This window comes from Poecilia formosa, unplaced genomic scaffold, assembly GCF_000485575.1.
Source record: "Poecilia formosa unplaced genomic scaffold, Poecilia_formosa-5.1.2 Scaffold84, whole genome shotgun sequence".
NCBI lineage: Eukaryota > Metazoa > Chordata > Actinopteri > Cyprinodontiformes > Poeciliidae > Poecilia > Poecilia formosa.
This window is the reverse complement of record NW_006800023.1, coordinates 941,430-953,914: the sequence shown is the minus strand read 5'-3', so window position 1 is coordinate 953,914 and position 12,485 is coordinate 941,430. Positions and strand designations below refer to the sequence as shown.

The window sequence follows — 12,485 nt, the reverse complement described above, 5'->3', positions numbered from 1 at the left end:
ATGAAAACTCTTATGAGGCCATACAAAAAAAGTCTGGTACCTTTTTTTTTAAGAACTAAGAGTTCAGTTCTTTCATTCTGAACAATCTTTAAGTGGTCATGCTCTTCCTTTACTGGTTTATGAAGATTATTACCTCACAAACAAAACAAGTTGTAAATGGTGCTCAGGGAACTGAATTCATCTCGAACTCTACTACTACGGGAAGTAGAAATTTCATCCAATGTCATTTTCTAATTTGTATTTCCAAATAAACATTAAGGAACTATAGAATTTTTGCTTTACTTTGCTATTGTTTCTTCACAATCTTGTAATCATGGAGACAGAAAGAGAAGGAGGTAAAGAGGCAGAGGGGAAGAGGAGATCAGGTTTCTCGGCAGCTCTGTACCCTAATCCTGGATTTGGAAACGGGATGAGAAGAACACAGGTAAGTACAAACAACAAGCAATTACAGCACTGACATAGAATTGAAAGGTGGGGGGAGAGCAGCTAGACAGGAAACGGGGAATCTCATAGGTTGTGAGAGGGGTTGGTTAGATGTAGGTGGGATATAAATACCTGCAGTAGAGTAGGGCAGAAAAATGCTGAGGGCATGACAGATGCTGACTTCCATTGATCGACGAAGGTTATAACAGACCAGCAGGGGTGCATTGTTTAGCTCTCATTAGAGGAGACTCACATTTCAGCAGGTGTAATAGTGATTTTAAATCGAACAGGAACCATTTTGGTATTCACCTCGTTTGAGGGTAGGGTTCTGCTTAAAACTTTAAAGAGTTTTGGCGGAGTTGCTGAAAGGAAAAAAAAAGTAACCTCTCGCAGTTTTCTACCCTCATATTCCCCACAAGTGCCTCAAGGGAGACACATGCTTGACTGAGCCAGAGAAAAAAGGACAAGAAAAGAAGACGATACTCGAGGTGTAAGACAACTAACGCAGCCAGGAAAAGACAGCAGAACAAGAGAGGCCAAAGAAGACGAGACGGAATCTCAAGAAAGAAGGCAAGATGACAGATTTTAGGAATGCAATTTAGAGAAGAAAACGCTAATGGAAGACAAGACCAAATAAAGTGAGTTATTGTGCGTTTAAGAAAAGAAAGCTTTTTAAGAGACAGACATCAGTTAACACTAAGACTGCTAAAGAAAGCCAAAGAAACATGGCATGTCAGGGATTTGGTGCTGATTCCTTCACCCCGCTGGCAGGCGATTCACCCTTACCAATCCTCATGCACCATGGCAGCACCGGTGACTGTTTACCGGCCACGTCCCATGCTCATGGTATGGTTTCTGCAGGTAAATCAAGTCCGCAATGTTCTTCCTACTTGTTATGCGCTGACTTTGAGATGATACTTCTATTGTTAAGGGTTATTTCTAAATTCTTTTAGCTCAATTGATGTCTTTGTCTTTTAAGCTCCTTTAATTTTTTTAGACCACAAAAGCTTACAAAAACGCTTCGCAGCAAAGCTTTTGAAAGCGTAATTAACATGAACCTTAATCCACATTGTGTTGTTGAGATGCTAAATCCCAGCTGTAGCGATGAAGGCCAAGAACAATCACTCTAATCCTTCTCTTCCAGGAAAGATATAAACTTTTGATTTCCTGAGCATCGACATCCCGTCAGGCATATCTAACTAATCATAACTGTTATCACTGGTACATGTTGGGGTAAAGACAATTCCTATAGACCTGAGGTTACATGCCACTTTGTCCTTTAAAGCCTATTAAGAAATAATAACAGATAAAATTCTTTATCGTAATAAAAGTTTATTGAATTTATTCATCATTTTACTTGATTTAATTCTTAAATTATGTATTGGCAGTTTAAGACACACACAAATGTTAAAGTCTAATCAAAACATATTTCTTCCAGTAAATTAAATGAAACTTTGATGCATTTTTTTTTTCAAAATCTGAATTTAATCATGAAAAATGTATCTAATATGTTACTTTGGCCCAGCAATCTGGGGATAATTGTTTCAATCTCCCCGCACTCTTCCTCATGACGGAACATTGTGGAAAAACATTTTAATTGTGATTGAAGTTCCTTCTAAATGCAAAGACTCACAAGAGATGGGATGGGATCATACAGAACATGTTCATGTAACAGATGCAAAAAGGGAACATGTGAAATTAAACACATATGTTTCACAAGTAAGACCAGTCAGAAAGCCTTAAGATGGCACCTTATTTATCTTTGTTTTCACTGAAACACATTGCCATTAGTACTTTGTGTTGATCTTAACAATGGCAGTGAGCATTCATTAGTTCCTGGAGTGAGCTAAAAAAAAAAAAAAAACTGCCTGAAGATGAACCATGAATAATTATGCGGTTAGCAAGATCATTTACAACGACATGCAAATCGGAGCTTTTGATAAAAGCCATCATCAAAGCATGTGTCTTGTTTTGTCACCCGATCTGTATTCCTCCCAGCATCATCCCACAGCAGTATAGGCAATGAGTAACAAATCAGTAAAACAGCTCACAAATCCTTGCAATGCCTATTATTTCTGGTGGAGTGTAAACTGGACAACTTATTAAAACAACTTCCTTCTCTTACCAGACAGTTAGGACAGATGTTATAATTATATACGACTAATAACCCTTTGAATGAAAATGGCTTTAACTTGAATCCAGAAAAAACATGAAAAATATCAGTTTTAATGAAGTCACTGTTTGATACAGTATTCAGTCTTATTCAACATCATGTGATGTTTTTCTAATTGTCTATCAAAATCTAACATTTCTTTGTGTGTTGTAAATTATCAGACATCAGTGACATGGCGACATTTAGTGAATGAGCTGAATGCTTCTATATTTAGAACCAGTGTTTTCTGCATGGGAAATAAAAACAGGTTTTGTTTTTTTCTTGGCTTTCTGCATCAGTATCGTCAGGATTGTCCCTGGGTCAGACCTCCAAGAGGTCCCACATGCACCTGTCCACTTCCTCTCTTGGGAACGCCCTCAGTAACGCTCCTCCAAGTTTGCATTACCCAGTCACCCCCTGCCACTACAGCAACCAGCAAGCAACCTATGGCATGATGACAGGTGAGCAAATGAGGTCAAAGAGTTTCAAATTAGTTAGTAAATCAGCAAAAACAGGGAAAAATGTACGCTGTTATTTTATACCAGTTTTATCCAAATGCAAAAATGGCCAATATGCAGTATAACTACTCAGTTAGAGTAGTCATACTGTAAAGAATGCTGTGTACCGATCCGGTAGACAGCTAACTCAAATAAGTGTTTTTGTCAGAAGCAACAAATTGTATGACATTAGAAAGTAACTCAGAAAATAATACCATGATGACACCCTTGAGAAGTCTTAGTCTTGACTAACAAGATAATGTTTAATTTGACTGCATTTGTTCAGTGCAGAAAAAAAAAACATATTAGTGGTTCAATTAGTGGCACCCCAACAATAATTAAAGTTTTTAACAATGAAAGGCCTGACAAGTCACCAAGGGCAACAGGTCAATTCACCCCTTTGCCAGTTTGTACCCCAATTTCATACTCAAATCCTAAGATTTCATTTCCTTCCCTTGTACATCAACTTGGAAAACAATAACTTGCTAAACATTTGTCGTATATTGCAATGTTGAAACAGATTTTGATTAACCCAAGTTACATTGAATTCATCCACAACTGTGTTTTATTAGCTCTAATTAGATACTGCGTGCTTCTTTTCCTTGCAGCCCAGGAGATGCTTTCTGCCAGTATATCTCAGACTCGTATCCTGCAGACCTGTGGCGTCCCTCACCCCAACATGGTGAGTGCTGCAAATCCATTACAAGGTAAAGAACAGACCCACACTCTGCACACTCACTCGAACATTCACTCATTCCCTCGCTTGCAGGCTAACTCCATTAAATTAGGCAGGAAATGTGTTTACTTTGTGATTAGTTTCAAGTTTGCTGTCAGATAAAATTAAAGGAGGACTTTATTACCTTTCTTTTGAACAATCTGGTGCTGCAGCTGACCAAAACTGACAAATGTCTTGCTAATTCCTTTTAATCCTCTCAGGAGCTGAGGTATTTAGCCGTTAGCAGGAGCAAAAGTTTCAATGCAGGTTTTAACTCTTTCTATTCCCAGAAACAATGTTTGTTTCATTCAGTTTCTGAAGAATTTGATCAGTGGTTTTGATATAAATTTATATACAACTTTTCATAATTTGTTAAACAATAGTTTCATACCCAAAGAAGCCTGTTCCCTGAAAATAATTTACATTCATTGACAATGTTTTCTGTTGCATCTGACATTACTTCCGAAGCTAATGGCTTTAATTATTTGAGGTCTATCTCAGCAACATCCACTGTCTAACTGGAGCAATTTGACAGTATTGATCCATTTATGCTGTCAAAGACTGTGCTTAAAGGACATTAAGATGAAATTAAAGAGGCACACCTTCCGCACCACTGGGAGGAAGGAAGACTAATTCGTCACTTCAATGATCTTAGATTTTCTTCTGGCCAGTGAATAAATGGTGAAATCAGGCCACTAAAGATAGGCCTGTGTGCAGATTTTGTTGTCAGCTTTAAAGAAAGGAACAAAATGAAGGTATCTGGATTAATACATGCCAGCACAAAAAGATATTGATTCACATGAGGAGAAATAAGTGTTACCATTAGGTGGACTGACAGGCCACATCATAAAGAAATATCAGTACGGAATGTAATGAGATGTGAATGAAGCGTTAAAGTGGGATCTTGGTGTGGATAGTCGCCTCTCATGAATCACCAAAATGAGGCTTATTCAATTTGCTCAAAGAGATTTATGGCTCAAAAGAGGATATAGAGTTGGTATTGTAACTTGTGAAAAATGTTAGATAAAAAAACAAGACCTTTTTGTGCCTAAGATATGCAAATGTTTTTTTTTAATTTTTTTTATTAACAATAGAAAGATTTCAGCGTGTGTAGCACGAGTTATCATAGAATACTAAGCAGGGTCATTTTTGCTTCTTTATCTGTTGTTTAGCTGTGCAGTTTTCTTCTGTCTGCGCTGATGAAGATTCAGGCATGCTGTGTGTTTCTGCTTTCAGGAGCAGCAGTATGTAGAACATTGGATTTTCAGTCCAAGATGGCCAGGCATTAGTAAAGAGATAAGACAGTGATGTAATAAAAATGTAAGGTATGTCAAAAGCAATGACAGCAGGTTCAGTGTTACTTTATTTTGATCAGGGGTGACAGCGTTTTTATTTTGATAGCTCTAAATTGACTCAATAGTACAGGGAAAAACAATCAATTGGAAAATGTTGTAATATAAAATCTTCAAAAAAATATCAATATTAAATTATACATGAGACTTAGGACACTTTTTAATTACAGTAATTCATTAAAGTGAATTACCAAGACATGTATGGGTTTAAATTGTTTCATTAGTAGTAATTAAATCAGTTGGCAAAGAATAATACTGACTGGATGTTAAATGCAAGCATAATGGAAAATAATTTTGACTATTTCAGATTTTGCTCATGTCAATAAAAGTTTAGTTGGGAACTCAGAGCAGCAGACCAACTGGCATGACATTGAGAGCAAATCATTTCCAAATTCTTTCTGGAGAAAAGATTTTAGCTGTTTTTGTCATTTCAGGTATTTTATATTAAAATTTTGGATTTCAGAAAGGAGCTTCTGCTCCCTTATTCCAATCTTTAAGCCTTTATAGCTCAGGAAAAAAAAGTTCACCACGGTGCACCCAGTTTAGATATTTTCCCTTTTATTTGCAGGGTAGAATTGTAATGCATATTATGCACTTTTTAGTGAACACGCACATGGATCTATGCAGCTGACTTAAGAGCTAAACTTCAGCCTTAAATTATTCATACACCTCGCAGATATGCATTTGAAATAATATACATTAATAAAAAAGTTTTCTCTGGTTGGAAGTATATATGAAAACTTTCTACAGCTATCCCTACAGTGCGCCATCCTGTCAAGTCAAAGGCCTTATTTCATCTTCTGCTGTGGCTGATTGGCAAAACAGAGCTAAAGAAAGAATGAAAGTTAAACCTGACGTAGAGTAAAACCAGTTTTTAGAAGGACAACAAGTAGGTACTGTTAGATAAGGCAGTGGCTATAACAAAACCAAGCCTTATTAAAAAAAGAACTGCTGTGAATATGCATTCAAGTGTAGCTGTTGCAATGCCTATTTTGTGCACTTTTCAATTTTTTTATGCCTTTTGGCTTTGCTTAAGGAAAGAGCAAATCTCTGGCAAAAAGGCTATCAAGAAGCCTTCATACAGCCAGTGAGTCCACTTGTGTAATGGTTGGAGGGCGGTGGGGAGTGACTGCTGCCCGATACGTCTGCATAGCACACAAACAACCGCCGTGCTCGCTGTAGCATGGCTGTTTCCCCAGGGAACATCAGTGGATGCATTAGGTAGAGCCCAGGAAAGGTCCACTTTCTCTTACCAGCTCAGGGTGGGGGGTGGAAAAAATACCTTAAGGTGTGTTAACTAGAAAAATATTTTTTTTTTATTCTCTGGGGTGAACAAGAAAAGTTTCTCCGAAGAAAGAAAAGCACAAAACTTTTAAATATTTTCTTTGAAATGTTGTATTGCAGATATGAATAGGGGACAAATGGGGAGTGGTAGGAAAAAAAAACGATATATTGTCTTTAAAATTTATACGAATAAAAATGTCAGATTTCCTTCTCCCTTTATTTTGATACCTCAGAATAAAATGAATTGTAACTAATTGGCCTCAGAGGGAACTAGTAAATAATTTAATAAGTAGTTGGCACAACTGAGTGGTGCTAATCAGATGAGTGGGAAATAGAAAACCTATCTGCCTCAGAAACCATCCAGCCACGAGTGTTGAAGTTACCAGGTCATAATGACATTGATTAGGATTAATGTCGATTTCTCAAAGCTGTCTAATATTCAGGCTGCATGTAACATCATAAATTGTGTGAATAACAGCACAAACAGTACATTTTTGAAAATGTCAGTGATATAAACACGTTTGTCACGGTACAGAAGCACACCTTTGTGAATAGATTATCTATTGCATACATTAGATAACACTTTTTAACAATAATTTTGCAGGCAGGCATTGTAGTGTGATGGCAGCTTGCTGTCCAGGCAATATCCTGTCTCTCCCTGAATAGCTGCAGGGTTAGGCTCCTGTGTCTGAACGGAAAGAATTGATAAAGACTTGGTGGGTGACTGGTTTTTATGAGGTGTGTCTGCAGTGCCAGCCAGACATTTATCAAAATCAGTCGGATCCGTTTTCAACTTTGCATTGAAACTCTAATTTTTGTTTTTATAGGGTTAACTGGATATGAAACAATCGCCATTAATTTTTGATTAAATTATATCAGGATTGTTTTATAATATATATACATTATGGTAAAATCATGATCAAAACTTTCCTGTTGTGGCATGCACCTGAGCGATAGCAAAGAACAGCGCCGATGTGCTTCATAGACTATCTGACTCTGCCTTTCCAGCTCGAATACATTTTCCAATCCTTTGCAATCTAAGATTGTCCTCCACTCATAATAAGGAACACCCAACTGAGTTCAAGTTTACCAAGCTACCTCGACAGTTTTGACCTGAAAGCAGGAGCTGGGCAGTTTGAACTTGAACACAGTTGGGTTCCAACAAAACATCCAATTTGGACGACTCCAAACTCAAACCTGCTGAAAATGTATGGTACACATATATTTCCAAAAGCCAAGTCTTTGCTAGGATGATAGGAGTAATTGTTACAAGACCGTGCTGATGGTCACAAAGAGTGTGAGATTTCTTTCTAGTTGCTAACAGACAATTAACCACACATCGCATGCAGAACATTCACAAATACTCACACTTTTCATTTCTAAATATCAGTAAAGATATTTATTATATTATCAAGCCAACATGAAAAAAGGGGAACAGAACTACAATAAAATTTGGCCATTTATATGAAAAAAATGGTAGAAAAACTGACTTGGCGCCATGAGCCAACTAACAAGGAAAGGATGACATTTTCATTTTCTCTTGCTGTTGTGTAACAATTTGCATTGTGTCCCCATTTACAAAAGGGGGAACTATTGCATGGCTCACTGTGGGTGTTATAACGTTCAAATGGTCCTGACACGAATAAAAGTTATGCAATTGTTCCAGTAAGAATATTAGTTTGATCACTCAGTGGTTTTATAATTGTCCTCATGCAATTAGAATTATGCATTTCATAGACAATTGGCCATCGTGTTTCTCTCTGAAGCTCAAACAAATCATAGCATCTGATTCCTCCCTGCATGACTCTCTGGAAGACGTCTGTCATTAATCTGTCATGCATAATTACCAGCAAGAGCCATCGCCTGCACTCTTAAGTACTTCATTCCAACAGCTATGGTAAGAAATGTTTAATAGAAGCAGTGGATTTTCTTTTTTGTATTTCGTCAGAATGCAGAGTTTTAAAAGATAAGTGCAAGCAGGGAACTCATCTGTGCGTGGTAATCCTGAAGCCAAAGGTGAGTTTTGTTAAATTACCGGTAAACTTCAGCATATTGTGCTAAGTGACAGGGAAAAGAATAGCTATTCAGCAAGTCCCTTAAAAATTGAGATTAATTTAGCACTCATGTCACAGACTACCTTGTTCAGACTCCGCACTCTGTTTTTATCAGTAAATTGAACTGGCTCAGCTGTCACCCAAGTGTGCAGCTTCAAAAAGAGAACCAATTTCGCACAACAAATATCTCCACAAGCGCAGCGGTGGGCACTGATTGTGTGTGTGTGCCTGTCTGTAGATGCAATAATGATAGCTTAAGTCTACATGCTGTTTCACGAAAAGAAGATGAAGAGGGAGGCGCTGATTGGGTTTAAACCTTCTATTCACTAAAGGGTGGAAATTGTCATTATGAGGTGTTTATCTAAGAAACACATTCAATCAAGCTCATAAAACTGCAGTCGTTCTTCTCAGAGGTTTTGCAAAAAGAAACTCAAGTCCTGGCTTCCAATAAAAGACTTTAAAAGATCCACAAACATTTGGAGGACTAAGAATTTTTTAGAGACACTGATAAAAGAAACCCGCTGCACTGTGCAGACTTCAGAACAATAGTGTAAAACCAGCATCATGGAGATCAAGGAACACACCAAATAAAACTGGGACCTTTAGGCCTGCATACAAAATTCTGTGTACAGGGGGATGGGGGGAGGGAATCATTGAAAACCAGCCTAACAACACTGTCCTTATGGTGAAACAGAGCGGTGGCAGTATCATTCTTAGTGTATGTGTGTGTTCAGCAGAGACGGGAAAGTTTGCCAGAGTCGATAAAACGAAGTAGATAAATAAATACAAGGCATTGCAGATTAATCACAAAGTCCGTAGATTACTCATGTTTTAGAATGGCCTAGTTAAAGTTCAGACCTGCTGTTCAAAGACATTTTTTAAACAGACTGAGAATCAGATATTTTTGCAAAAAAGAATGAACAAGAACTCAGAGGTGGCTTGTGGCTTAACTTTCAGAAGCTTTCTGCCAGTCTTTGGGCGTCTCTAAGTGTCACACCTTCACTACATCATCTCTTTCTGTCATACTTTCCTCTCTGCAGGCTCTCTGACTCCTTGCATATATAAGTTTCCAGACCACGGACTCAGTAGCAGCTCTTGTGCTCTGAGCCACGGTTTTTCCTCGCTGCCGTCGACACTCCTTTCAGCCGACGAGGTCTCCGGGGGCCCCGGCGGAGAAGTGAAAGGTGACGCACATCGGAAAGGGATGCGGGAGCAGGAAGAAGCCCCCCCTATGGACTCCCTGCAGATACGAGAACTGGAAATGTTTGCTAATGACTTCAAAATACGCCGGATCAAACTGGGTGAGTACAACCTACAGCAACCTGCTATGTCTTCATCTAAATTTTGCTTTGTTTTGTTCTGCTCTGTATTTTTTTTTTTTTTCCGGCAATCATCTTGCTTCCCCACTGCTGGCTGCATTCTGTGAGGCATTGCTATTTCTATTTTATTTTGACCCCAGGCTACACTCAGACTAATGTAGGCGAGGCTCTTGCCGCAGTACACGGCTCAGAGTTCAGCCAGACCACGATCTGCCGCTTTGAAAATTTGCAGCTGAGCTTTAAGAACGCCTGCAAACTCAAGGCCATTCTGGCAAAATGGCTCGACGAGGCTGAGCTGGCTGGTGGTGAGTCACATGAATCCACTCCATCATCCCCCATGCAGTGTTTATTTACAGTAGGTGTCATCTTTATCCAGTAACATTAAACCTGCACCTTTGATTTGTTGCCATAGTATTTTATATAAGTGGTATTACTAGGATGGGGTGCTAAAAATGTACGTTCTTGTTCCATTTTTACCAGTGTACTATGACTTTTTTTTTTTCTGAAGATGAACGAGAAGACAGCATCTGAAATAGAAGCTTAGTTTTCATCTGAGAAACGGGATTATGCAACATCTCAAAAGTGTGATGTCTAAAAAATATATATACACAGTACCTGGCAAAAGTCTTCACACCCCTCAAACCTTCGTTTATGTTGTCATGTTGTGGCAAATATGCTTAATATGAGAAGCAGCAAAACAATTTAAAACATTGTGCTGAAAACTTTCTATGGCAAGAACATTATTAGGATTTTTAAAGATTTTTCTTGTTAAAATCTCAGAGTATCATTTGAATGTAAATGCTAAGAGATAAACCAAAACAGTGTGTTCTGAAACAGTATGTAAGTGTCTAAATATGTTAATAGATAAATCAGGTTTGAAAAAGTGAAGCATAAAAGAAATCTTACATATATCTTCAAAATTTTATCTTTGGGTTAATGTAATTACAGACGTAAATGCAACATTTCTGCTGTTGGTTGATTTCACAAGTCAATTATTTACTTTGCAGAATTTTAAAAAAGAGAATATCTGCTGCTATTTGAGAGAGCTAAGTCAATTCATGTTTAATTAATTAAGGCTAATTCAGTCAAAATGAGAAGCGACAAAATTAATTAGGAAATTTATGTGAACAAAGCTGTGCTTGAATTTTGTAGCATTTGAATGTTTTTTTTTCAATCCCTCATAAGCTTCAATGACAAAACACTCTGACTTCCTTGTAGCGTTGTACAACGATAAAACTGGAATGAATGAGCGAAAGAGGAAAAGGAGAACAACCATCAGGTATACTTTGTGAGGATGAAAAGTGTAAAACCATCCAGTTCACTCAGTGTTTAAGGATTTTTGCTTTCTGCTTTTTGTTCCCTGTTTGATTCTGCAGCCTGGGAGCTAAGGAGGCCCTGGAGCGAAGCTTTGTGGAAAAAACTAAGCCATCCTCTCAGGAAATAGCCCGGATAGCCAAAGGGCTCCATCTGGAGAAGGAGGTGGTCAGAGTCTGGTTTTGCAACAGACGCCAAAGAGAGAAACGTGTCAAAACGAGCCTGAGCCTGAGCTCCTGTTTGACCAAAATCAGTCCAAACTGTCTCACACAAATAAGTAAAACCCAAAGACCACTGACTTAAACTGAAGCGCTAAAGTGGCTTCTGAGCTAATGCGACGGAGGCTCTTTCATGACCACAACTTTTCAGGCAGATCCAAGAGTAATAAATTCAGTAACATGCAGCAATGGTGAAACGAAAAACGTTTGTAAAAAAAAAAAAAAAAAGAATCCCCTGTGTTTCTTGTATTAATTATTAATGTATCAAAATTTTGGTAACACTTTATTTGAAGGGGTGTGTATAAGACTGACATGACACTGTCATGAACATGACATAACATCTGTCATGAACATAAGTCTTTATGAATGTTTATGACTGTTGTCATGAAGTGTCATTCGGTAAATAATGACACTTTTAATGCAAAGTTGCTCTAAAAGTTGCTTTGAAAGTCCATTAAAAGTGCCAACTTTGCATTAAAATTATTATAATTTACAAAATCATGCAAAGTTGGCACTTTTAATGGACTTTTAATACAACTTTTAGAGCAACTTTGTATTAAAAGTGTCATTATTTACCGAATGACACTTCATGACAACAGTCATAAACATTCATAAAGACTTCTTTATGTTCATGACAGATGTCATGTCATGTTTATGACAGTGTCATGTCAGTCTTATGTACACCCCTTCAAATAAAGTGTTACCAAAATTTATTAGAAATTAATTCAGGCAAAATGCAGTTCCTTGCAAAAAATATTCATACCCTCATACAACATGTTCTTCATCGAGAAAGAAAAACACAAAATGGTACCAAATTATGAAGTGGAAGGAAAATGACAAATGATATTCACACTTTTTAACAGATGGCATCAAGTCTGAGTTTTTAGAAGTGTTTTTTTTATTATTTATTTTTTTTTCAGCTTTACTGAGTTAAAGCTTTTGAGAACCAACTTTAATTGGTACAGCAGCAACTCTTTTCAGGTATGCCTCCAGCGGCTTTGCACACCTGAGGACTGATTTTTTATTTTTATTTTTTCAGTTGAAGTTCATTTGAATTGATCCACAGTAAAAGCTCATCACCCATTGTGATTTTCTCTGAAGGCACCATCAGCTGAGTGCCTTCCTGAAAGCTTTAATCTACAACACTGTCCTTCAAC

At 37.6% G+C, this 12,485-nt stretch overlaps 1 protein-coding gene across 7 annotated transcripts in view; it reads left to right on the top strand.

Moving 5' to 3' along the window:
• The window catches only part of pou1f1 (POU class 1 homeobox 1), a 17,761-nt gene extending 6,205 nt beyond the window's left edge, over positions 1-11,556 (top strand). The window contains exons 1-8 of one of the 7 annotated variants that reach the window (XM_016673870.1): positions 7-424; positions 843-1,284; positions 2,875-3,036; positions 3,681-3,779; positions 9,518-9,778; positions 9,937-10,101; positions 11,015-11,075; positions 11,173-11,556. In XM_016673870.1, the coding sequence (XP_016529356.1) occupies positions 1,149-1,284; positions 2,875-3,036; positions 3,681-3,779; positions 9,518-9,778; positions 9,937-10,101; positions 11,015-11,075; positions 11,173-11,413 (1,125 nt within the window). In that variant the 5' untranslated portion in view covers positions 7-424; positions 843-1,148 and the 3' untranslated portion in view covers positions 11,414-11,556. Of the gene's footprint in view, positions 1-6; positions 1,285-2,874; positions 3,037-3,680; positions 3,780-9,517; positions 9,779-9,936; positions 10,102-11,014; positions 11,076-11,172 lie in introns of those variants that run through there. The other 6 variants (XM_016673869.1, XM_016673872.1, XM_007557133.2 and 3 more) reach the window with 6 other exon arrangements.
• The last annotated feature ends 929 nt before the right edge of the window (positions 11,557-12,485 follow it).